Raw genomic sequence first — 26122 nt, forward strand, 5'->3', positions numbered from 1 at the left:
TTGTTTTTGAAATTACACGCTTTATTAGAGTAAACAAATGACATTCAAAGCCCACCTCCTGCGGATGAAGAATAGGACCACCACCGGTTTAACATACTTTCTACGGCTCATCTAACTGGTCCTGCATGACAATGAACATCGCATCAAGTTAGGCTTGGGCTAATGCATGCGTCAGACCCAAAATAAACTTGCTAGTGTCGCTTTTGAGCTTGTGGCAGGTGACAGTTACAAACGAGGTATCGACGATTGTATTTTTAGGAAAGATCTTGATAAGACCCAAAATAAATTTCTAACAAGACAGATCCATCCAGATAAATTTATGGATTAAAAGTTTGATCTTATTCCATACAAAAAATGAGTATTTTAGGGAAAACTCTATCTTAGTACATGTTGATGATGCTACACTATTAAGGCACACAAACATCAAAGTTCTTTTATTGTGGTAACTTCAAGAACTGTCGCTCAACCCTCAATAATGGAAGGCACCCTCTCGATGACTACCAAAGTAAGTCCTCTCGATAATTTTTTTTATAAATATCATATCAACAATTCTATTAATTTTTTAATGGCAAGTAACCAAAATGTAACGTTAAACATGTTTTAAAAATAATAATAGTTTGATGACTAAAACGAAACAAAAGTGATGGTTAAGATATTCGGTTTTTATTTTTCTTAATTTCTTTGCTCGGTCCTTAATCTATCTAAGAAAAAAAAGCCAAAAATATTAAACAAAAAATAACATAATTTTAATCTTCTAAAGAAATAATCTAACCTGACTTGGACAATCCGTAAAGGACCATATCATCCTACTTAATGCAAGTTCACCCCCAAGTAATTATATCTGTTTTGCTTTACCAAATTGAAAAACAAGTGATGCAGTAACTGTGAAATGAAGATAAAAATAAAAATTGCTATCCTAATGAAAATCACTTTCAAATTCCAAAAAAAAAGTTCAGCAAGGAGTATAGCATCATTGCCATGGGTTACTTCCCATTTTTTTTGAAATTACACACTTTAATCAGAGTAAACAAATGACATTCAAAGCCCACCTCCTTCAGATGAAGAATAGGACCACCGCTGGTTTAACACACCTTCTACGGCTCATCTAACTGGTCCTGCATGACAATGAACATCGCACAGAGTAAGGCATGGGCCAATGCAAGCGTCAAAATCCACTTTAGCATGGAGTTCGTGTGTGTGAGTGAGAGGGGTTAACACGGGTTCATGTAAGCAAGTGAGGGTGATGTGATTTAGGGGAAAATCAGAGCAATATATCAGCTGAATTCGGGCTGGAAAACAAGTAGAAGTTGAAACTCTAGAAAACGTATGGTTATAAGAAACCTAATTTCTCTCTATTAACTCTAGGCTTTCTTGCAAGTAGAGTTACTTTACTTTCTTGCGAATAAAACTCTATTCCTAGCCTTAGATTTAAACCCTAAAACTAACTAATAATCTCTGACCATATCAGATATAGAATAGCCTAATACTATTAGAAATATAAAGAAACAAGAAATATCCTGCATCAGAGGGGGAAGCGAGGGCAATGACCTGCACATCCGAAGTCCAAAGTGTAAGATTATCCCTTAGCAGTTGCATAATGAGAGTGCTGTCCTTGTATGACTCTTCTCCAAGCGTGTCAAGCTCAGCAATGGCTTCCTCGAATGCCTTTTTTAGAAAGAAAAGCAAACAATGTTTAATGAATATCCGAAATTATTTTATGATTTGTTCTTACTATAACCAGAAACTATGCATCAACGTCAGACACGATTAGGAAAAAACATTTTGAAACAAATTAAGAACTTTACACAATGATTTCAAAGTTTGGCCTCATTCCATTTATTTTTCCCCAAAAAAAAAAAAGAAATACAAGCAAGATGACAGTGGTAAAAAATTGCAAACAATTCTTCACCTCCAAAAACATAAATCTAATGAAATTTTGAAAATTTTGTGTTAATTTGTTCCCAACCTAACTACAACCTCTTAAGTTTTTTTAAGTTTGTTCACTGACCTACCATCATAAGAAACGATAGTTAACTATGTTGTTTTAGCAGATCTGCATAAGAAAACATATTGACTATAGCTAATAGCTAATACCCTAATTAACACTAATTTATTCCCGAGTTCACAAATTTCAAAATTGTGTTTATAAGGGGTAATAGAATGATTAGAATCAAACAAATGTGAAAATGGAGCTATATATTCACAACCAACTGAACAAAACTTTACTTATCACTTGAATTAAACTAATGATGTTTCAAATTCTAATGTATTAGGCTCCAGATTAAACTAAACGGTGGATTTATAGTATAATCCATGATAATATGGTAAAAAAGAATTGAGGAAAACGCACCTGTTTAGCCATGCTACATGCCTTATCAGTCTGATTTAGAATCTCATAGTAGAACACCGAGAAATTCAAAGCTAGCCCCAATCTTATCGGATGCGTCGGTGTTAGATCCGCCAGTGCAATATCCTTCATTCAATTCAACAAAGAATCTAAAGATTCGACTTGAAAACAATAATACAAAAATCTTAAAAACCGAAGCCCTAGCAGTAAAATCACAATCTCCCAAGTCAGCATCCAAAATAGTACAATAAAATTCAATTACCTGAGCAGCCTTGTAAGACAGCATAGTATCCTCAGAAGCAGCTTTCCTCTCATCACCAGCCTTAAACTCCGCCAAATAGCGATAATAATCTCCTTTCATCTTCAAATAGAAAACCTTCGACTCACCGGCAGTAGCAGAAGGGATCAGATTCGATTCCAGTAAAGTCAAGATACTAGCGCAAACATCCGACAACTCAGATTCAATCTTCGATCTATACTCCTTGACGAGCACAACATGTTCCTCGTTCTTTCGACCTTCTTCTTTTTGCTCGATTGAAGAAACGATTCGCCACGCGGCGCGTAGAGATCCGATCACATTTTTGTAGGCTACAGAGAGAAGGTTCCTTTCCTCGACGGTTAGTTCGCCGGATGGAGTTGAGCCGAGGACCAGCTTTTGCATGAACTGAACCATCTCCTCGTAGCGCTCGGCTTGCTCGGATAGCTTGGCTAAGTACACATATTGATCGCGGCTCAGGTTATCGGGGACCGTCGTCGCCATTTTCCGAAATCGGTGAGCTTCCGAGGGAAAGAACAAACTTTTTTTTAGGAGGCGCTGAAGGCCTGAAGTTTTAAAGAGCTTTTATGTGGTCAAATTATACATAAGTACATATACTAACTACGTTTTTGGATTTAGTTATTTTACTATAATTTTCATCATTTTAATCTCCAATTTTTTAAAACGTAAGTACTTCCTTAAGCCGTCAAAAGTGCCCAAATAAAATTAGACGAAATTTATTTTCTCAGTTAGAGTATTTATTATAATATAAGTAGGAAGACATGAAGAGTATTGATGCCTTTAAGAATACACATAGAAGATATATTATCTTTGGGGGAAACGTATAGAAGATATGACGTTTTCTTTATAGTATATACAATCAAATAAGTTGTGAAATTCAAAAATTAGTGAGTCAATCAAACTTCTTTTAAAGATCATTAGGTAATCCAGACGTCTTTCTACTTATATTGTAACAAACACCTTAATTAAGAAAATAAATTCATCATCACCTCATTTGAGTTATTCTTTTGTACAACGTGTTATTTGACTACATATTTTTAGGAGTATCAAAATACAATAGAGGGAGTAAATCAGTGTAAATACATATTGTGGGACCTCGAGTGAAATTTAACCATTTATGCCTAGTTTAAGAGGTTAAAATGGTAATTGAGAAAATGAGATTAGAACAATTATTGATCGTTGGCTGTGTTATTTTTAAAATAAATACTGATTATGAGTCGAGAAAAGTGTGACTGATTTGAAAAATAAGTGGGACCCAGCCATCTCGAAACGGTGCGTTTCGAAAGATAATAATCTATCCAAAAGCATCGTCTTCTATCGTTCTCTCCAACCGGCCATTGGGTTTTTTTTATATTATATTTCTTTTGGCGGCTTTCATTCAGATCCAGCAAATCAAATATTAAAATTTAAGGTGGCGTTTGGTTCATTGAAATGGAATTTATGAAAGAATTAAAATATGTAAGAATTAGAATCCAATTCCATATTCTGTTTGGTTGACAGGAAATAGAATTGGAATCCAATTTTATATTTTATTTAGTTCACAGACATGTCAGATGAATTTAATTTCAGTAATGTAAAATAATAGAATTGCCCTTCTTATTTTTTTTTTTAGTTTATTTTACAACTTACATATAGTAATATATTATAAAAAATTAAAAAATATTAAATTTTCATTTTATTGATTAATTATTCATTTCAATAAATTATAAAAATCATGCTAATAAACATTATAAGTTAAAATCATCGCAATCAAAATATGTTAATAAGTTATCGAAAGATATACCAAAAATTATTTTTATTCAATATATGAATTAGAAACTCGACCCGACACTACTCAAAATAATAAAAAAGTTATTTTTATTCAATAAAACCATTGACTTAATTGAAAAAAAATTATATATAGAGGGGTATTATTGTAATTATTCCTAAATATATAAGGTAAAATTATATATTTTTTTCGGGTCGGTCTGTTTTTTTCACCCTAAACCCGAACCCGACCCGAATATCACACTTAAAAAAACCCGACCCGAATGCCACACTTAAAAAACCCGACCCGACCCGAACAAAATAAAGTTTCATCCGACCTGACCCGAATATATGAATTAGAAATCCGACCCGAAATAATAAAAAAATATTTTTATTTAATAAAAACAGTGACTTAATCCGACCCGAATTATATATATTTTCGGGTCGGTCCGGTTTTTTTCACCTTAAACTCGAACCCGACCCAACCCCAATATCACACTTAAAAAAACTCGACCCGACTCGACCCAAATATCACATTTAAAAAACCCGACCCGACCCGAACAAAATAAAGTTTCATCCGACCCGAATATATGAATTAGAAATCCAACCCGACCCGACCCAAAATAATAAAAAAATATTTTTATTTAATAAAAACAATGACTTAATCCGACCCGATCTGAATTATATATATTTTCGGGTCGGTCCATTTTTTTTACCCTTAACCCGACCCGACCCGAATATCACACTTAAAAAAATCCGATCCGACCCGACCAAAATAAAGTTTCACCCGACCCGAATATATGAATTAGAAACCCGACCCGAAATAATAAAAAAATATTTTTATTCAATATATGAATAAGTTACCAAAGGATTGATGAGGGTAGTATGGTCAAATTTCAATTCTCTCCAACAAGGGAATTGAATTCCATCCATTTTTTTTTATAGAATTCACTTTCCCTCATTTGATAGAATTGAATTCCATCAAGGATTCCAATTCCCTTGAAAAAACTTGAACCAAACATGGGAAAGTGGTAGAATTGGATTCCAATTCCCACCAATTTCAAGGGATTCCATCCAACCAAATGTCACCTAACTTTCCGATTTATTAATAATTTGGTCCTAAAACTATATTTTAACTTTCAGATTGGTCCTTAAAGTTTCTTTATCAATTGTGATACTTACATTGTTGTTTTTTTGTCTCTCGTTTCACCTCAAAAGTGTATGACACCTAATAAAGATTCATCACATAATTAAGGTACAGTTTAAGGACTAGCTTACGAATAAAACCTTTATAATATACTCAGGTTTTAAGAATTTTTTTCAGATGCATTAAAATCAATTATCGTATTAATTGATTTTTTTAATAGTATGAGTTGATTATAAAATAATATATGTTTTTTTTATTAATAATTCATACAATCTCTACTGACAGCTGTTTAAACTTAAAACTTCTGAAAAAATAAAACTCTCTCTGATTAATGAAGTCGCTAAATGAATTCTTATATTAGCTAATTTTGAAATTACGATATACATTTATACATATATTAATACAAAACGTCTAAAGGAATTTGATATCATTTTATTCAATAACATCGAATCAATAATAAAATAGTAAGAATAATTAAACTTTGTTTAAAATAAGCTTATCAATTACGGTTTATTATGACATTTACTGTGAAAAAAAACGATTAACCTATTGTTAAAACTACCCACTAAGTTAATACTTTTGAACTATACTAGACATAATTGTTTTAACTTAAGTAATCATTTTCTTAAAAATTACCTCTTATTTTTAAAATGTAATTAATAATAATAATAATATAAATGAAAGAATTTCTATTTTCAGTCTTATATCAATTGCCATAATTACAAATACATTTACACACATTACTCCCATTAATTTAGATGATTTAGGAGTTATGAGTCGATTAGTCACTGTATAAAAATAAAATAATTCCATCAACATATTCCTTTCCATGATCTTTAAAAGAAATTAACAGAAATCTTTTAAAAGAAAAATCGCTCAGTTATTAAATTTAAATTTAATTATTTATAATTAAACAGGTGTAACTAATTATTTATAAACCGGCTATTTGTTTTAAAAATTATATGAAATTACTAAAATAAATATTCTGCCGTTTACTTGTTACACAATGCCAACTATCAGTTCCCAGGAGCAGTTAATTTACCTATACGACTAATCATGCCTGCAACAATCATCAGTAATCTCATTCAAGAAGAATTTATTATAAACATTGGATATTAATTGATTTTCTTTATTATATTGCCTTAATGAAAAGCATCAAAGTAAAACCAAATACTTCCAATTAAGAAAACCAAATACTTCCAATTAAGTAAATTAATATCTCAAACTGCACTCAAAGGCAAGACCTTTCTCATTTTTATAGGAGCTTTTGTACTAGAAATAATATCTCCAATCATAGCTCCTTTGGGATGTAAAATATCTCTCTTTCTCACCATTATTCCTCGTAGTATACCGAGACCAATATATGCATTTTGATTAGGGTCGTACTCTATGATTACGATTCTACCATTTATGTCTACATGTTAGCTCTCACTATAATCGGTAAACTTGAGACACCCACCAGACTAATATTAATGTCTGAACTAACAACTTACCAAGACAAGTAAAAGAGAGCACTGGCCAACCCATTAACTAGCTAGCTAGTAATACGAAATTGGTTCCCATAACATGTTGCTCCTACAGTCCTACCTAACTAGTAAACACCAACTACAAACCCTACTAGTAACAAGCATGCATTAATGCGCCTATAGTTCCTATAAATTTGTTTAGATTTATATTATGAAAAATACACGTATTGAAAAAACATAGCAAGAAATATAATGAGCTGCTGATTGGTAGGGGCATTTAAAGCAGTTGACTTTCATTTCTACATAGCCCTCATCACTTAGGTTACCTTTTTCATGTCGTTGTGAATCTAAGATGATATAGACGTTAATGCAAATCGAAATCAGTTCTATATCACACTAATTTCCCAACACATGTTGCTTGAGATCGATTCTAATTCATGTCAATGGGTTAGTTTAAGCTAACAAGTTACTTCTCACTTGAATTAGGTAAACGTAAGCCACTAACTAGGCTTGAGCTAACAAGTTACCAAGTAAAATAGAAAAGCCCTGGCCATCGCATTAACTAGCTAGTAATAGTAAATTGGTTCCATAAATATTTGCTCCTAAGTTCCTACCTAGAGTGTAAATAATGCCTACAACGCTACCAAATTAACAAGCTGCAAGCATGCATTTGACGACTAGTCATACCCTCACAAGGCAGACAAGCATAAGATGTTACAGATTACGTGAATTTCTCTGCTTCGTATTCACAACCGTTATATAACATGACCTTGTAATACATCGAAGCTTGTTCTCGTCCTCAACTGCAATGTTTGTAGCATCAAAAAATCTGGTTTTCTCTAAGTTTGAGCATGGTGACAATAAACAGAAAGGACCTCGGTTCCTCCAGTCAGGGCTTACCAAATTGATTGCCTAACCCCAAGACCATTACGTGTTAATAGAAGACCTTTGTAACGGTTAAAGTACTCCTGCAGCCAGTGAATAAAACATAAAGTCTAATCCATCCAGACGTATAAAAGTATATATACTTACTTCGAAGTATGATGAAAGAAATTCTTACAATTATGTCATAGTCATATGCATACAACATCCCCTTCTTGTCATATTCACTCCTTTTGACTGGATCAATTAGAACTGTTAAATGATGCCAAAACAACCAATGGTTAATCTCAAATTCATATTCACATGCATATCAATATACTTAATACTCTTTTCTTTTTTTAACTTCAAGTCAGCATTTCAACTATTATTAAGCATATAAACTCAATTCACCAATTCATGCCAGTAGACAGAACATGATCATAGATTTGCTAGCTATTATCTCAACCATGCACAATTTTCACTCCTCCCTTTAGTATCACATGGCTACCAACTACCAAGTCATTAAGAAATAGCAATGCATGGCATTAACAGTGTGGCAATTTTAAACCTAACGTATTTTCATAGATAACTGTTATAAATGACATTTTATACCATTACAGTTCACCTTTAGTAAGATGGTTTTGTAAGAGTAAGTTGTGCATCCTTGTTGAAATGCTTGGAAATAAAGAAAAAGGGTTACCCGAAACTAAAGAGGAATCGTGAAGATATTTGCAACCAAGCCCAATAACAACTGCCTAATTTTGAATCCTTGTTCATGGACATACAAGAGGCATGCTAAACATATGAGCAAACACCATAATTATCTTTCAAATAAATCCATATGAAGGGTAGGTAGTGAAATCATAAACCGAAAAGCGTAGAACAATCAAGAGCATATAAAATTAATTAGATGCAACACCTTATGAATTGCAAGTATCTTATAGCAGCCCAAAGTTCTCTTTGCTCTGATGCTAATGTTGCTTATCATCATCAACTTTTTCTCTTTTGGGATAATCATATTTTCCCAATTTACTTGAACTAAACTAAATTATGAACATATCAACAAACAAGAGGCAAACGTAGACAGAATGTTTGCAAGTAAAAAAAATAATATGCTGATTATGGAAGATATGTAGATTATAGCATAAATTCAATGGTTCCCTTACACAAAAGATTCAACGAAAAATATGCAACATCAGAATAATGAAACGAATACAGAAAACCCATGTATGTATATATATATATATCAAAGGAATCATAAATTTACTCAAAAAGCAAGCGAACACCTAAACAGAAAAGAAGAAATGATAGCGAAAGTAAGATATGTTACCCTGATAAGCCTCGTTTATCTCTTGAAATCTTGAAGTGGCGTTATTCTCATCGTCCTTATGCTTATCTGGATGCTATTTCCGTAGAAACAACGCCATACTATTAAATAAAAAAGAAGAAATATATATAAATAAATCAATTTAGCTTTTGAGAAAAGAAAAAATGGAACCAGTGCAAGACGGATATAATTGGAACGAATAGCATCCTCCGTAGCATCGTAATCAACTTCCAATATCTTATAATAATCCTGCATTCAAACAACCAGTTCAGAACACATGCAGATTTCTAAAATATATCTTCTTTTTAAAATAAATAAATAAGCTAACATTTTAACCCAAGGAGTTGGGTTTACCTTTGCCTTGGAAACAAGAGAAAGAAAGTTGAAATTGAGGTTATAATCTTGCTCCGCCTTTTCTGCTTCTTCAGGACGATCGTCCCAGTCGACTACCATCGTCGACGTAAAGCCGTGATATGTAAAAAAAAAACGGTGGTTGTCGGCAGCGGTGTGAGATTTAGATACTACAGTAATTTGTATTTTTTTAACGTGTCTAAAATTTCCAATATTATTTCGTTCTCAGCTGACTTTGACTAGCCGGGGTGGTCACGCAGCTGTCTGACAGACTCCTTATCAAGAAGTTCATAAAAAAAAAAAAAATTGTTTCCGACGTTACCATATTTAATGTTCGGATCACAATCGTCCTTAATTTTTTTTAAATGACACATCTTATCATCGGATAATTTTTAATTTTTAATTTTTATACTTAAAATAAAATGATAAAATATATTTTTTAAAGAAACAACTTATAATTTTGTTAAATCTTAAAAAACTTAAAACTTAAAAAAATCTAATTTTAATCTCTATACTCACGTCGGTCGCCGCCTTTTGTTGTTATCGTTACATCGACTAGACCTAATCTCCATTACGCCTTCACCAGACGATGAATCACATGAAGAACCACAAATTATGATTTAAACCCAATGACAACAAGGAAAAAATGTAACATTTGTACAACTCCACGGGGCCCGACGGTGCAATCGACAACAAAGAAGACGATTGTCAAGAGGGAGATGATAATGGCGATGTTTGGTGGCAATGGATAAATAAGAGTTAAGATTAAGGATTTAGGGATGATTTTAGGAATTTAAGATTCTTTTTTATAATTTTAGATAAACTAAGGTTTTTTTCTATAAATATAATGTTTTAAAAAAAAATTTAAAATTAATATAACGTGACATATGTCAATTAATAGAATTTTTAACTGCTGTTACATCTCATACACTTAAAATAGTAACATTTATAACGTTACACTTATTTTTAACTAAAATTTTTTTAAACGCTTAAAATTAACTTTAGGCATACTTTGAGTACTTGTTTTTACATTTGGCCATAACTTTATATTCTTTTACACAATTCTTTAACGAAGTGAAAACAATAAGTTTCTACACACTAATAGAATGCTATGGCCAGATTCTTATTTTGTCCCTTGACGTGTTTATTTAATGTGGTCCTTAAAGTTCCGATCCATCAATTTCAGTCATTTTGTATGACATCATTAAAAAGTTGTAACTCTCTCATCTGATTAATGAATGACACAAAGAAGATTAAATTGAGAATAAATTATACTTTAAGATAAAATTGGAAAAAACTAAAAATATTTTACATCATCGTTTTTCGCATTTCAATCGATTTGAAAGGTGTCAAAGTGTTTTTTTGTACAAATTAGAATAAATAAAAGGCCTTTAAAGATGCGAATAAGCCACAATATATTTTTTAATTCAAGATGACAGTTAAATTTAGATATAAAAATTTAAGTGTTCTAAAAACAAATATTGATTTCGTGATTTTTTTATATTTTTAAATCTAATATAAGTAGCATTGAGGAGATGATGACAATTTTAGTGAAAATTTTGACTTAAGAAAAAGTTAGAGCATGATAGAGCACAATGAGTTTTTTATGCACAAATTTTTATATTTTTCAATTTGATCTTTAATTTATAACTTATTTTCAATTTAGTCCATCATGTGTAGTCATTAATTGGTTGGAAATGTCAAATTTTTTTAACGATATTAGATGGAGGGGTAAAAGTCCATTGGTGTGCATGGTATTAATTATGGTGAAATTGAAGAAAATTATATATATTTTTTCATTCATTGCTTGGTAGTGTTGAAAAATAAGAGTGAATAAAACTAAGGTAAACTACATAAATGGTCACTGATATTTGACAAATTTCTATTTTCTCCATCAATGTTTTGAAAATAATATTTTGGTCATTGAGGTTATCAATTTATAATAAATTGATCACTTATGATATCTATAGTTATTGTGGTAACAGAATCCTAATGCGACACGTTAAATCGACTAACTTGACACCATTTGACCACCTTTGATCGTCTGTTTGAAGACTCTTCCTATCTTGTTTTGCTTTCTTCATCCCCTGTTGTTTTACTTTTTTTTATCATCAAGCTTATTTTCTTCATTTCATACAAACACTTTAATTACGAGTGTTGTTGTCGGGGCTATTGTTGGCGCGAGGACTACAAGCTTGTTTTCTTTATCATTGATCCCTCATGTTATAAATATTTTTTAAAATTTGACACTTCGCATAAAATTTAAGGTTCAAATTAAAAATTATTTTATTTTGACTAACGTGTCACATCATGAAGTTAACAAAAGTTAACAATTCAATGATTAAAATATAACAATCGATAATATAAGTGACCAAAATTAAATAAATAGATAACGTAAAATGTTTTGAATTTTGTGAACAAAAATTACAAATACGAAATGTAGGTGATCAATCTGATAACTAATCTTTTAAAAACTTATGATCAAATAAGCACTTAAAATTTGATTATAAGATTTTTAAATGATAACATGGTTGAGATGTCATTTTTATTTGAATGACTTTATTTGATTGTAAATTTTCACTTAAGAATCCAATCAATCAAGATAATATTTTATTGTGAAACTTTTATATGAATATCAATTCATTTATCCGAAACCAAAACTAAAATTTGAATATACCATAATAGACTTATAACTTATTTTGATATATATATTTTTTGTAATGATTTTTTTTTAAGTTTTGTTATTCTATGAACTCATAAAATGATTTCAATGGTTAAAAGGAATATTATTCTTTTTATAAGTTTTAAATTAGAGAATTTTTTAACAAATATTATATAGCAATCATCACAAATTATTTTAAAAATATTGTTATATATATATATATGGTTCCTTAACTATATGATAATGCATTATTGAGCACGTCGATAATTAGAAGTTACAAAATAGTCCTTTAACTATACGATGTTGATTTGTTGAGTCATTCGACTATTAAAAGTTACAAAATGATCACCTAACTATTCATATATTTCAAACTCGTCATTTTCCATTAAAAATGACTTTTGTCTGAGCTGGACGTTAATATGCTGACAATTATATGATAAAATATAATTTCAAAATCTCAAACGACTATAAAATTCAAATGATTATAAGATCAGACTTTATCATATCTCAATCAGTAAGTTAATGCCAAACTCATAATACTATTAAATTTTTAATAAAAAAGCATGAGATTAGAACATATAAATAGTCAAACGAGCATTTTATAACTTCTTATAATCGAGAGTACTCAACAAATAAACACCCTATAATAAAGAGATCATTTTATAACTTATAATATTCGATAGAATAAAGTATTACCATATAATTAAGGGATCATTTGTGTACTTTAGCATGTATAAATATATTTGATAATGTAGCCCAATGGACCCAAAGGAGATCAAAGCAACCGTTATCATTGGCGCGGATTATCTGAGCCACGTGGGCTCAGCTAGGGAATTCACAATCACGTGGTGTAAAACAGTGAGATAAATAAAGGGAAAAAAAGAGATTACGGCCATTTCAGTTTCCCTCCAAAAAAAACACAATAATTTTGGGGTGACGTGTACAACTGCCGTACAAATGCCCGCTCCCTTTGGGAGGGAGCGCTTTTTATGCTTCTCCGTTGCTTTGACCAAATGGTGTTTCCGTGGAGCTAAGAATTCTGAGCCAAAATACTTTCACACAAACAAACAAACAAAAAGAAAAAGGAATATTCTCTGCTTTTCTCTTCCTTATTTTTATTATTATATATTTTCATTTTTTCCGTTTTCCGTCAAAGTAAGTTTCAAATTCACATAAAAAGCTTTTAAGATTTTTTTTTTGAATTTTTTGGTGTTATTTTGGTTTATGTTTGAGTTTTCAAATTATTTTTGTGTTTAAATTTTGCGAATGAGCGGCATTGTTGTAAATGAAGATATCAAGGCTGGTGCAGAGGTTGTGAATCCTTTGACTTTATCAACTGTTTGAGATTTTTTTCTTCCTGATTTTGAGTGATTTTAGAGGATTATGGCTACCATAAAGAATGAAGAATCCCAGCAACAACAGGTTTTCCATCAATCTATCTCGATGTTATTTTTAATGCGTTGATTTTCTTGTTCGTTTATAGGGTAATTTGATATTTTGAAGCAGAAAAATAGAGATGGAGAATTACATTTTATTTTTATCTTGTGACAGAAAATTCCTGGCATAAAGGAGGAGCCGGTTCAAGCGGAACAGGTTGATCAATATTTTTTTTGTTTGTTAATTTTCTACTGTTTTTAGGAGAGTTTGTGTTAAGAATCAGGGAAAAAAACCAAACTACGTTTTGATTTAATAGTTGGAGTTTTACTTTATTGTTTTTTTAAAAATATGCTTAACAAAAAGGATGAATTATTCTTGTTGCTATTATTATTATAGTTTGATGGAAAGTTTGCATCGATATTGTGTTTTCTTTCTCATTGTTTGCAGAGGATGGATTCCAAAAACGAAGAGTCCTCTAATGGACAGCAGGTGCAAATCAGTCCTGCTTTCTCTTCTGATTTAGTTTTTAAGGAAAAAAGCTAAATCATCAGTGGAAAAAAAGAAGCTTATACCCTGATTTTTTTTTATTGAAAGGAGATTTTATGTTGAATATCATTTTGTTTTCTCTTAAGGGAGATGCTGCAATCGAAGTTGATCCAGGTCCCCCTCCGTCTACTCCAGTAGCCCCGCTGGAGCACCCGACTCCAAGTTTTCATGCCAAAAACTTGGTAAACTACTCTCTCTTTCCATGTACTTGGAAATTCATATATCTGTACCCATATATTTATCATCATCATCATCGAATTGTGTTTACAATCATTTTTGTCTACCATTTCTCTACGTCTTATGTGCTTGTGATTTCAACTGAACTTTTTGTTGAAACGGTTAACTATATTGCAGTTGTTCTCTTTGGATATTCGTTGCTGTTACTTGCCACATTGAGCTTGATGTAGATTCTTAAGTGGCCACAGGGAATTTAGATGCAAGAGCATGAACTGTTGTGTATTTTAAGTCCATTACTAGATTTTACCTTCCTGAGATCATTGCTTACATTGTTCTGCTTTCGCTATTTCTAATAAGCATGCAATTTATGTTGAAAAAGTTGGTTTTTTTAAGGTTGAAAACTTTCTTGCAGGTTTTGAAGAGCGGGCCACTTCTTTTATCAACAAAAGGTTTGTACTTTGGTTTGATCGCGCTTTGCTATTAATTCAATTACTCATTTGCCTTCCATATTATGAATTACCATTTCTACTTGCATTATTACCAGAAACATATGCATGATGAGGTTTATGTTGAAGCTCACAGTCCCAGGGTGGCTTGGATTTCTCTGGGTTATTTATACATTGCCTTTCCCCTATTTTTCTTTGATTTCAGGAATTGGATGGACATCATGGAAGAAAAGGTGGTTTATTTTGACACGAACTTCGTTAGTTTTCTTCAGAAGTGATCCAGTAAGTATTAGGAATCTGAAAGATTTTCGGGTTAAACATGGTGCATGTGCTTGTTTATCCGTTACATTGTTTTCTCGGCACAACAAGTGAACGATCCTAAAGAAACAATAAAGTGACTTTTTTCAACAATAAAAAAAGTGTAGGGATATGAGGTCAAACGATGTGATGTTGTATTCCTGACTGCAAGATTTTAAAATTTCAGATTGGGGATGATGCTAATTTTTTATAATTATTTTTTATGTTTACTATTTCTCTCGATAAAAAAAGATGAATGGAAATGAAAATCGTGTCGGATCCAACTGGTCTTGTTACCAGTTTTATGATTTTGAGGTTGGAAAAAGCAAGAAATTGTAATGCTACATTAAGCTTAAGGAAATTGGGAAACATGACCTACAAATTAAATCATTAGTGCGGTTCTAAAATAAAGGAGAAAATAATGCTATAGAATGATCAATTAGCAATTTGAACATATTTACTTTTATTGTAGTAGAAATCATTGTTAATAAACACTGCTTAATTCTCTAGCACAATGACTCTAAAAATGAAAGATGGAAAGTCATTAGATAGGTCCTCCCGATTTATAATTGGGTTAAACTTTATATAGATGCACCATAACACAAATTTGGCCTCTTCTACAGGGTGTGATATTTGGGAGCATCAGCTCGAAGAATAACATAGAAAAATGATTTTTCTATTACTTTTGTTTAGATGTTAATATTATATCTTGTTCTCTTCTCTCCACATACCATGCACTAGTCTGTTTCCCTTTCTCTTGTCGCTTTTTGTGTTCTTAAGATTTTAAAAGAGCAATGTTCTGTTGTTTTGCTTCTCAGACTGCCATTCCTCCGAAGGGGGGGAATGAAGTGAATTTAACTCTTGGCGGTATTGATCTCAACAATTCAGGCAGGTGGGCTTAGATAAATTCTTAATCTTTTCCTCAAGTTGCGAATGTCATGAAAGTTGAAAGTGTTACTAACTTGTGGTACCTTTCAAAATTTCTAGTGTGGTTGTCAAAGCTGATAAAAAACTCATAACTGTACTATTTGAAGATGGCGAAGATGGAAAAAACTTCACACTAAAGGTGCTTCCTCCCATTATCCAACTACAATATCTCTCAGGAGTACAACTTTTTCTATTTTGAATCATTCCTTCCACTAAACTGTTCAGATGAAATGGGTTTTCTGATTCATGGTTCTTTAGTTCTATTTCTATTTGTTCCTAAGCTTTATAAATAGTTGTCACTCTCTCTTTGAACGGCATTAAACATCAAGACTGTCTAAACACTAAATGATCTTGCATCCAAAGATGACCAAATGAATCTAACCAGCAACTGATACCTGGGTGTTATCAGAATGCACTGAACATAAAAAATTTATCCTTGGTATCTAAGTTTTATTCAAGCCTGTCTCTTCCATGTTGACCAGTGATAGAATTCTTTTATCATGAGAAACCTCTTATTGAGAATTGTTTCAGGCTTTCAGCCACATCAGTGGTTTTGAAGGCAGGAATGCAGAGCAAAAAGCATTGATTATGTGTCTATCTGATACTGTGGGTGAACTTCTGATGATTTGTACGAGTGCAAGTCAAAATCAGATGACATTATGGTTCCTTTTGTTTGTGTTGCAGGCTGAAACTTCAGAAGATTTGTACGAGTGGAAGGCTGCATTTGAGAATGCTTTTTCACAAGCACCAAGTTCTTCTCATGTGATGGGGAAAAATGGCATCTCAAGAAATGATAAAGCAGATGCAGTTGATGGTTCTAAGGAACCAGGTAAGGTCGCGCAGCTCCTAATTAGGACACTAGAAATAGTACATAATCTGTAACTTCATTTTTATGACGTACATAATCAGAACAATTTAACCATGTTACAAATCGGGAGCCTAGTTGTCAGCTCCTCCTATTTTCATTTCAGTTTGTTCTGCCTTCTAGTTTTTCTTTATCTGTTTGCTCTCTTATGTTTTTTTACAAGCCAGATAAATTGTTTCTCGAATGTACCAAGTTAGCAAATTTCTATGGTGGATTGTTTTGATTTATTTATTTTCTCATTTGATGTATTGTTGCTCCTCTTTCTCTTTGTTAGTGAACGGAAAACAGCCTGTGATATCTACGGTCATAGGAAAACCAATTTTACTTGCACTAGAAGATGCTGATGGAGCTCCAACATTTTTGGAGAAGGCCCTAAGATATGTAGAAGAGCACGGTGAGTTCTTCTTCTGCATTAATTGTTGCAATCTCATTTAAGTAGTATGCTAAATTTCTAATTTCATTATAGTGATAACTCACTAATCCCCGTGTAATATAGTGAATATATGTGCATGCATTTTTTCTCCATTTTTTGGGTGGGGACGTGGGAGATAAACTTGCTACAAAACATCAGTCCATGCTACTGGAAACCTCAAACAAAGAAACTGACAAAGTCACTTAATTCAAACCCTAGGAGCTTTACAAACTTTGATTCTTTGGGATGATGAGTGATAGTAAAGAGTTTCTAATCTTAAGCAGAATAGTGAATAGGCTCCCTAATTAAAGTAACTATAAAATCAGGGTTGTTGAACGGTTTACAGCTCTGCTCTAATTCATTTCTTTCCAAATAAAGCATATATGAACTATCCACGCAAGTTTAGGAGTAATAGTAGCTAGGGATTAGCCATTAAGATCATCGAATGCCCATTGCAATTCAAAGGATCAGTCTCCAAGTCCTCTATGAATACCAGACATTTGCAGGATAGCTTCCAAACTTGCTGTGAAAAAGAACAGAAGAAGAAAATATGGTCATGATCTTACTTTGCAAGACCATGGAATAAACAGTTAGTGGCAATGACAATAATTGCTCAAAGAATATTATGGGATCCAAACTTCCTTTTATCTTTTTTTTTTCAAGAATTTTCTACATTTTTCAGTGAAATAAGTGATTTGGTAAAGCACCATAATTCATTTTCTTTTCACCTATTGTTGATGATGGTAAAATTATTTAACAGGAACAAAAGCAGAAGGGGTCTTACGACAAGCTGCTGATGTTGAAGATGTCAAGCGCCGAATTCAGGAATATGAACAGGGTTTGTTTATGATAAACTCTGTCCTTGACTATCTTCTGTATTCTGCTTTTCTTTTTTGATGTTGGCTTCAGCTTCCATAGCTTCTATTCTTTCAATTTCTCTGGAATTTCACATTTGCTACTTTATGTTCTAAGGTGAACAATTCTATTAACTAGCTTTGTAAAGAACTTAAACTTAAATTGATATTCATGCAAGGAGGATACTTTACTTATTGAATAGGGGAAACAGGAAGCTAACATTACTTTGTATTCTATATCAGAATATTTGTTCAGTCTTCTAAACTATTTAGGGTCATAATCTTTTATGCAGGAAAAACTGAGCTTACTTCTGAGGAGGATCCACATGTCATTGCTGATTGTGTCAAGGTGTCCCTTACTAGTTTCCTTAGGATTCTTTCATTAAGTTATAGCATGTACTGGTCCTGATCCTGTGTTGTTTAATTTTCTTCATTCCATGTCCTAGTATGTCATTCGAGAGTTGCCATCATCTCCTGTCCCTGCATCATGCTGCAATGCACTACTAGAAGCAAGCCGTAAGTTTCCATTGGGTTGTCTTTGTTTTCTGTATCTTACCCTGTTGTAAATTGAGTTCATGGCAAGCTTCACCACATCTGGATTCTTTATGCCTCTAAAGGCACTATTTTCCTCCTTCCGCTGATTAAGGAGCTTAATTTCAAGCTTCATTCATCAAGAGGGGTTTTTTTAACGAGGCCTTCCATTCGTATCAAAAAAAAAATTATATAAGCTGTACTTTATAATTCATTAATCGGTAGGAATTTCATGTGCTGAGTTCCTGTTCTCAATTCTGTATCAGTTGGCTCCCTAAGGGATGTAGTTGAATTTCCCAGTATCATAAGCTCTATGACATTGTGTGTTGTATGTTTTACCTATCTGTATAATTTTTCAAGATTTGGTTTTGTTATTATTGAATATCATACAATGATTAGGATCTGAAAGTGGTGGTAGAGTAGATGCTATGCGTGTGGCAATATTGGACACGTTTCCTGAGCCAAACCGCCGCTTATTACAAAGGTAGTTGATTCATTACTTCACTCTTTGCCCTTCTAATCAATATGCTTTTCTTAATACATGTTAAATTTGAGATGCAGTTTGCATATTTGTTTCCTGAGCATCATGGATTCAATAAAAGAAAGCTGTGATTCCATTTGGTGGTTAATTAAGAATATTTTTATATTACTGACCTAAATAATACACAAAATGTTGTATACAAATTTTAACTTTCTATTAGTTTTCCGCACTAACTTGATTATTGTTGAAAGATTATGGATGAAATACCTTTAGTAACCTTTTCTACTTGTAGCTATAGGCATTTTGGGGGAAAAAACTTGGATTTCGATCTGACTTTGACAATTAAAAAAATCACCCTCATTCTTTTCATATTGGTTTCTATTTGCCTGTATCCGTATTTATCTTTTTTTGTTCATTCCCTTCAGAATTCTGAAGATGATGCAAGCTGTGGCTTCTCATAGAGCTGAAAATCTGATGAACTCTTCAGCCGTGGCGGCATGCATGGCACCCTTGCTTCTTCGCCCCCTTCTAGCTGGTAACTGTGAAATTGAAATCGGTTTTGATGTGGATGGTGATAGTTCATTTCAACTGCTGCAAGCAGTTGCTGCAGCCAATCATGCTCAAGCCATTGTTACAACATTACTCGAAGAGTATGATAAAATATTTGGGGTAAGCTTTAAATTTTGTCTTCTTTTTCGCAAGTACTTCTGATTTGGCTTTATGTAATCAGTGTGCAGACAAATATGTACCCCTTCAATTTATGAACTGTGAGGCTCTCTCTTTAGGTCACAGTTGACATGTTTTATTTTCTGTTTGTTCTTTTCAAGCAAACATGATCATTTAGTTGAAACTTGTTTGTGTTATCCTAGTGTGTTTGCTCCATTAATGGTACAAAATCTAAAGTGACTAAATTAACTATCTAATTGTGGACTTTGAAAACAGTGGAGTCATTATATCCTATTATAATTTTTTATACTACAGAAATTAGTCTACATTTCTTTCCATAGTACGCGAGAAAATAAATGTGCGAGCCATCATAGCTGAACCATTCGAATATTTCTGTGTCTTTATAAAATTAAAAAGGTCTACCTAAAGGGTGCATATAGGCACTGGTTAAAGGTAGTCAAATTACTATTTAAATAAAGTTTTTTTTGGCATTTAAGGCACTGTTTTCACTAAATTCAATAACAGAGAATCTATAAATTACATATTTTCCCTTGAATATCACTTTAATTAGTGCCACTAGATACTGATTAAAATTATCATATTAATAATATTCTTAAAAACATAAAAGCGAAATTTGGCTGTTCTTTTTCCATGGTCCAATTTTACTTACCTTGGTTTGGACTTGGTTTTTACATTGCGATTATGAACTCATCATTTTGCTGCAGGAATGGTATGATGTTTCCCCTCATTTATACTCTGAAACGGAAGAGAGTGGAATTGTAAGTCGGGAGACAACTGACGATGACTGTGATGATGCAAAACAAGGGTCTGATGCGCTCAGTGATAATGACTATGTAGCAAGTGGAACAGGCAGGAAGAGTGGTCACCCTGTTAACAATGATCTGGATATTGTAAGTTGTTCTCTCTCTCTCTCTCTCTCTCTCTCTTCGTGTTCTAGGAATCATGATTTGTTCTCCTTTGCTGTTTTTGACGGCAAAAGGCATCTTGTTTGTGTTGCCAATATGCGGTTGCAAAAAACAAAATGCAGGATTCTGATTATTCAAGCCCAAGTTCACGTCACTCTTCACTGTCTAAAAATGATTTAGAAAGGAGTAAGGATAATCAGAGTAGCAATAGTTCAGCAATAAAGACCAATAAGTTTGCTGAGCGTCCCAAAGATGCTCAAGGAGTAACCAAGTTGGAGGATAAATTAAATCATCACAATCAAATCTCATGCATCCCAAAATCCGCATCTATTAGAATTGAGCGTGGCCACAATGTTAAGCGTCCCGCTGTTTGGGGATGGGCTGCCGTAAGTATTTCCAAACATTCATTCTGGTTCTTGCTAGTTACCTTAGATTATTAACTTGACATTGCTCAAGTTGATCTGTGTTTATAATTCTGTAGCAACTAATTGATTATCTGGTTTGCTTGTCCAGGCGAAGAAGAAGCTTTCTATGGAACGCATTGATTCTCCACGTAAAGAGGAGTAAGTGATGTTCCCATGATCCGTATAAAGAACTTTGTATTCATTTGTCTGCAAATACTTCTTTTCCTGGTTATTCTTGCATATAGCATAGAGGACCAATACCCGCTAAAAGTTCCAATCACCTTTAGAAGCCATCTTTCATGCTTAAGATGAAGCAATTCATGCTTTGCATAACATGATTTTTGAAACCAAAAAGGAAACGGCAAAAACAAAATAGATTCATACCATTGTGTTTCATAGATAATGATTCTATTTTCTTTTACTTAATTTTGACCCAATTTAGGGCTAATATAGAGAATATCGAGGCTGAAAAATCTGACTTGCAAAAGACAATCACAGAACAGGTTCTGCTAAACCCACCCTTTCTGATTATTGTTATCTCAACTTGTTTGGACATTTTTCATGACAAGTCATTTTCTAGTACAGGTTGAAGGTAAAACGATTCACGAAGCCAGCTTGGTGAAACAAAAGAAGACATTGCATGAGCGTCGCCTAGCTCTCCAAATAGATGTATGTTTGTAAGGACTTTTCTTTTATCATTTGGCTATTTATCTGCAGCAAGAGAGATGCTTGTTCTCAAAATATTAAAGGCCACGCACTCCTTATGCATCTCTTCTTCCCTCTTGAATATCAATTCTTTTGCAATCAGCACATCTAAAACAAGTCCAAATTAGGAGCATTCAAAGTATAAGTCATCGTTGTTTATTTTTTTCCTTATCTTGTTTGTTGCACAAAGTTAATGGTTTTCATCGAAAATACTGTGTTAACCTTATGAAAGTGGCATGGTCTTGATTTCCTCTTTCTTGTACTTAAGTTATCAAGATTAGAGGAAGAGTTGCAGAGGGAAAGAGATAAGAGAACATCTCTGGAAGCTGGACTTATGCCATCTCAAGGACCTGTATTTCTCCCAGATATACTTGATGAGAAGGTAGCCAATGGCTTACCTAATATTTAAGTAGCGTATCAAAATTTTTATTTTGCATCAAATTTTAACTTTTGATAATGATAAAGACAAAGACAGATCTCAATGACATAGCTCAAGCAGAGGCAGACATAAACAATTTGAACAAAACGGTTGATGATCTCCAGATGCAGCTAAATCAACTGCTTGAGCAAAATTCTGTTTCCCTGAATAATACGTCCAATCGACATCAACCGGATCACCAATCAAACATGTAAGCTTTCAGTTGGATTCTCTCCTGGAATATCATCATATTTCTTACAAAACATTTCTTTACTGTCTTTTTCGTTTATGAGAGTTGAATACATGTCATCCTTCTAGTGGTTCAAATTGTTCAGTATAAAATACATCTGGCTAGGGTGGGTATTTGATCGAGGAGAGTCGAGTAAAAAAATTTCGAGTTGACAAGTCGTATTTTATGACTCAAACTTAATTTGAAAATTTTTTCGAATTGAATTTATGAAAGTTGAGTCGAGTTGTTCGAGTTTCTATAAAAATTTAATTGTAATTATTTATATTATGGTATAGGTTGATTGAGTTGAAGTTACATAAGTATTCTATAGTGGTATGAGAGATTGTGGTTCAAATTTGGTCAAAAACATACTTAAAATAAAAGATGAAAATTGAAGAAATAATGAAATCAAGCAAAATTGAGGGACTAAAATGAAAAATAAAAAAGTTTTTTTTTATAAAAAGAGGAATTGAAAATACATAGGTATTCTATTGTGGTTAAGGAGCATATGGTTAAAATTTAGTAAAAAAATATACTTAAAATGAAGGAAGAATCAAAGGAATACGGAAATTAGAGGCTAAATCACAAAATTATCAAAATAGTCAACTATTTTTTTTTTGAGTGATTCAAAAATTTTAAATTTCAACTTCACTTTAACTCAAAAACTGACTCGATAATTTTAGTAGACTCGAATTACTTAAATAACTTGAAATTGATAATAAATAAATAAATAAATTTTTTAGTCGAATCGAGGTTTATTCACCCGGAGTTTTTGACAATTGTCAACTCGCCAACTATTCATGCTGCAAAGAAACATCATCCTCTTTGGATTTATAATTATATTTTCAATTTCCATTTTCATGAATATACTGTTTGTTTTGCTCTTAATAAAGGAAGGATAAGCCAAAGGATGCTGAAGCTGCTTTGAAAAAGTCAGTAAGCAAGGTAAACTCGCATTCTTTTAAGGCACCATGTGGTTCTCTAGTTTTCCCAGAAATTAATTGGTATCGATTCTACTGTTTTACTTCGGTTGGGTTTGTTTTCAATGCAAAGTTTTTGACGAAGGTATTATGTTCATGCATGCGGTTGACCACTCAAATTTAGATTTAAGCTTGGGCTACATTTGAGATAAACATGCTGTAATCTCTTAGGCAGCTAATGTGATTCTGATTTAACAGGGTAAATATGTGGACAAAGTTGAGTGCGAGAACGAGAAGCAAGAACCCTCTTCGGCAAATGAACAGAACATCAACCGTACGCGTGCAGACGAGACAACTGCAAGGAATTCCCCTGCTTTAGTTAATGCAAAGAAGTCTGCTCTCAAGGGCGAGGTATGTTCTATTTTGTTTTAACACAGACGCCATTGCATCGAACAATACTCATAGAATTTGAGTTGATCACTAACCAAAGTTTTTTGGAAGACTCTAAAACCTGTTAATATAAGGTTAAAAAAAACCAAAATCGGTAGTAACTGAAAATTTTATTAAGAACCTAACATTTTAGGTTAAGACCCGTCACAATATAACATTTTTGAAAATTGTTACTAATTGTTTTAAGAACATTCGATCGAGTCGAGTCTAGAAAAAATTTCGAGTTATTCAAGTTGACGAGTCTATTTTATAATTCGAACTTGAGTTGAAATTTTTTCGATCTTTATATTTTTTTCATATGTAATATACATATATCATATAGAGTTGAGGGGTTCGACTCAAAATTTGAAAATTAATACATTAATTACTAAAAATTTTGAGTTATTCAAATTGTATTTTATAGCTCGATTTGAACTTGATATTTTTTCAAATTGGGTCAAGTCAAGTTTATGAAATTACAACTCAAAGTCAATTTAAAGTTATTTTTTTAAAATCAAGTTGAGGTTTATTTATCCTTAAATTATGTAACTTTTTAGGTCAAACAAAATAATATTTTAGGATAAAACTCGTAAAAGTTAACCTTAGGTTAATCCGCGGCACATTAGAGCTACCCGACTATCTTTGATGCTAAATTAATTTACTCTTTTGCTCTTGTAACACCATGGTCGAGTCGGCTTCATATTTTTCGTACAAATTAACCTTAATATTGCTGTTCAGGGAGTTAATTCCCCAACTTCAGCACTGGCAAAGCTGACAACACGGCTCAGTTTTCTGAAAGAGAGACGAAACCAGAATGCAAAAGAAGTAGAGAAAGGCCAACGTTCAATAGTTCCAAGCCAAGATAAGACCAAAACAACACAACCTATTCAAGCTGCTCAAAATCAAGAGAAAACTACAGGACCAGATAGTAGCCAATAACTCTACAGTCCAAACAAACGGGGTTGTATAACCAAGCATTTCCATGTTCACAAAACAAGAATCTGGAAATCGGAACATCAGACTCGGACCGGCGATTAAAAAACCCGTAAGGGCCATGGTGTTCTACCGTGCAGAGAAAGCTCAAGTCACAAGGTTAGTCTCTTTCTAGTCCCAGGACTTGAGTTGCCTCTGTTGTTGTGTTGTATATTTATATGTTTGCAATTCAGCTTAAGGATTACGATGGTTGCTTTGGCAATGGGGAAATTTTTACCAGAGAGGTGGGGTTTTGAATCTTGATGGCGTATTCTAAGAGTGGCTGATATCCTTATTCAAGATGTATATATCGACGCTTTGTGTTTTTTCCTCAGAGAAATCATGTTGGATTGTAATTATGTATAGTTTCATGATTTTTGTACAACATTTAAACTATCTATAATTCTCTAAATTCTTAAATCTAAAATAATTTTATTTTTTTAATCATTAGTATCCGATCTATTGATCGACTATTTCAGATCGGGTTTGTAGACCCATTATGGGAATGACTTTCTCAATCCACTTTGTTCCATTTACAAATATTAGGATTTGAACTCTTGATCGTACTTAAGGAATTTAGTGTCTCATTTCATTAGATTAATTGATTGTAATCTCATTAAAAGTTAATCCACGTTAACTCTAATTATTATATTAATAATGGGAAAAATACAAATATAAGTTATAATGATATGGCAGACGAAAAACTTAACTATAAAATTTGATTAATTAATTTTTAAGATATAAAAACATAACTATGAAAATCCTATAAAATTTTGATTTTTTTTACAAAAATCTTTTATATTATTAAGCCTTTTCTTAAAAGTAATCTTATAACAAATTTAAAAAATAAATTAAAATAGATAATTATTATTTACTAAAATTTGATTTATAATTAGATTTTATATTAACAAAGGGTTAATATCAGCATAATAAACGTAGAAGTGCATAAGAGAATGAAAATGAATGCATGCATTAAACCAATGAAAAATTCAATAGAATTCATCGAACACTGTTTCTGAAATTTGCTACAAAGAGATAAACTTCAGCACTAATTTATCTACTTTATGTAATTTGCATACTAATATCATCAATCATTATGTAATTTGAATTATTAAAATTAAAAAGGACTAATTCGTGTATTTTTAAAAAATATTTCAAAACTAAAAAAAAATGTTGAATTAATTCAATGAACTGTGAATAGTGAAATACATAAAAATGATTATTAAAAATATTTATTTTTCACAGAGGCAGAGGTAAAGAATAAAATGCATGAAATTTGTAGTTCCAAAGTTGGTCAAAATCGCCGGATTATCATTGAATGACGCTCCATTAATCTAAGCAAACTAAATGCTTAAC

At 32.3% G+C, this 26122-nt stretch overlaps 3 protein-coding genes across 3 annotated transcripts; 1 reads left to right on the forward strand and 2 right to left on the reverse strand.

The window, feature by feature from the left end:
* Window positions 1-1002: 1002 nt before the first annotated feature.
* LOC120218601 (14-3-3-like protein B) lies at window positions 1003-3166 on the reverse strand. The gene is made up of 4 exons (XM_039215536.1): window positions 2610-3166; window positions 2351-2473; window positions 1549-1665; window positions 1003-1115 (listed from the first exon to the last, which is right to left on the reverse strand). Exons 1-4 carry the CDS (start codon window positions 3105-3107, stop codon window positions 1095-1097), a joined length of 759 nt encoding a protein of 252 aa, XP_039071467.1. The 5' UTR covers window positions 3108-3166; the 3' UTR covers window positions 1003-1094.
* A 4352-nt stretch (window positions 3167-7518) lies between these two features.
* On the reverse strand, window positions 7519-9688 carry LOC120218602 (uncharacterized J domain-containing protein C3E7.11c-like). The gene is made up of 5 exons (XM_039215537.1): window positions 9526-9688; window positions 9343-9420; window positions 9175-9247; window positions 8044-8117; window positions 7519-7951 (listed from the first exon to the last, which is right to left on the reverse strand). Exons 1-5 carry the CDS (start codon window positions 9622-9624, stop codon window positions 7880-7882), a joined length of 396 nt encoding a protein of 131 aa, XP_039071468.1. The 5' UTR covers window positions 9625-9688; the 3' UTR covers window positions 7519-7879.
* Window positions 9689-13450: 3762 nt separating this feature from the next.
* On the forward strand, window positions 13451-24984 carry LOC120218415 (rho GTPase-activating protein REN1-like). The gene is made up of 27 exons (XM_039215353.1): window positions 13451-13495; window positions 13562-13606; window positions 13736-13777; window positions 14009-14083; window positions 14194-14289; window positions 14697-14733; window positions 14936-15012; window positions 15846-15919; window positions 16015-16093; window positions 16639-16783; window positions 17094-17213; window positions 17992-18069; window positions 18379-18434; window positions 18532-18601; window positions 19016-19100; window positions 19523-19766; window positions 20489-20674; window positions 20812-20839; window positions 20906-21075; window positions 21203-21252; window positions 21536-21596; window positions 21679-21762; window positions 22067-22180; window positions 22264-22427; window positions 23339-23390; window positions 23624-23776; window positions 24533-24984. The coding sequence occupies exons 1-27, from the start codon at window positions 13451-13453 to the stop codon at window positions 24731-24733; spliced, it is 2631 nt and encodes an 876-aa protein (XP_039071284.1). The 3' UTR covers window positions 24734-24984.
* The last annotated feature ends 1138 nt before the right edge of the window (window positions 24985-26122 follow it).

Source organism: Hibiscus syriacus, unplaced genomic scaffold (genome assembly GCF_006381635.1).
Source record: "Hibiscus syriacus cultivar Baekdansim isolate YM2019G1 unplaced genomic scaffold, ASM638163v2 tig00110198_pilon, whole genome shotgun sequence".
Taxonomy (NCBI): domain Eukaryota; kingdom Viridiplantae; phylum Streptophyta; class Magnoliopsida; order Malvales; family Malvaceae; genus Hibiscus; species Hibiscus syriacus.

Bases quoted from the DNA above. Each gene is read 5' to 3' on its own strand.
- LOC120218601 (XM_039215536.1), bottom strand. From the start codon at position 3,107: ATGGCGACGACGGTCCCCGATAACCTGAGCCGCGATCAATATGTGTAC. The intron at 1,666-2,350 runs GTGCGTTTTCCT...TTTCTAAAAAAG, and splicing joins CATGTAGCATGGCTAAACAG to GCATTCGAGGAAGCCATTGC. The intron at 1,116-1,548 runs GTCATTGCCCTC...ATTGTCATGCAG, and splicing joins TTTGGACTTCGGATGTGCAG to GACCAGTTAGATGAGCCGTA.
- LOC120218602 (XM_039215537.1), bottom strand. From the start codon at position 9,624: ATGGTAGTCGACTGGGACGATCGTCCTGAAGAAGCAGAAAAGGCGGAG. The intron at 9,421-9,525 runs GTAAACCCAACT...GTTTGAATGCAG, and splicing joins CTCTTGTTTCCAAGGCAAAG to GATTATTATAAGATATTGGA. The intron at 7,952-8,043 runs GTAAGAATTTCT...CACTGGCTGCAG, and splicing joins CATATGACTATGACATAATT to GAGTACTTTAACCGTTACAA.
- LOC120218415 (XM_039215353.1), top strand. From the start codon at position 13,451: ATGAGCGGCATTGTTGTAAATGAAGATATCAAGGCTGGTGCAGAG. The intron at 21,597-21,678 runs GTTCTGCTAAAC...TTTCTAGTACAG, and splicing joins AAAAGACAATCACAGAACAG to GTTGAAGGTAAAACGATTCA. The intron at 21,763-22,066 runs GTATGTTTGTAA...CTTGTACTTAAG, and splicing joins GCCTAGCTCTCCAAATAGAT to TTATCAAGATTAGAGGAAGA.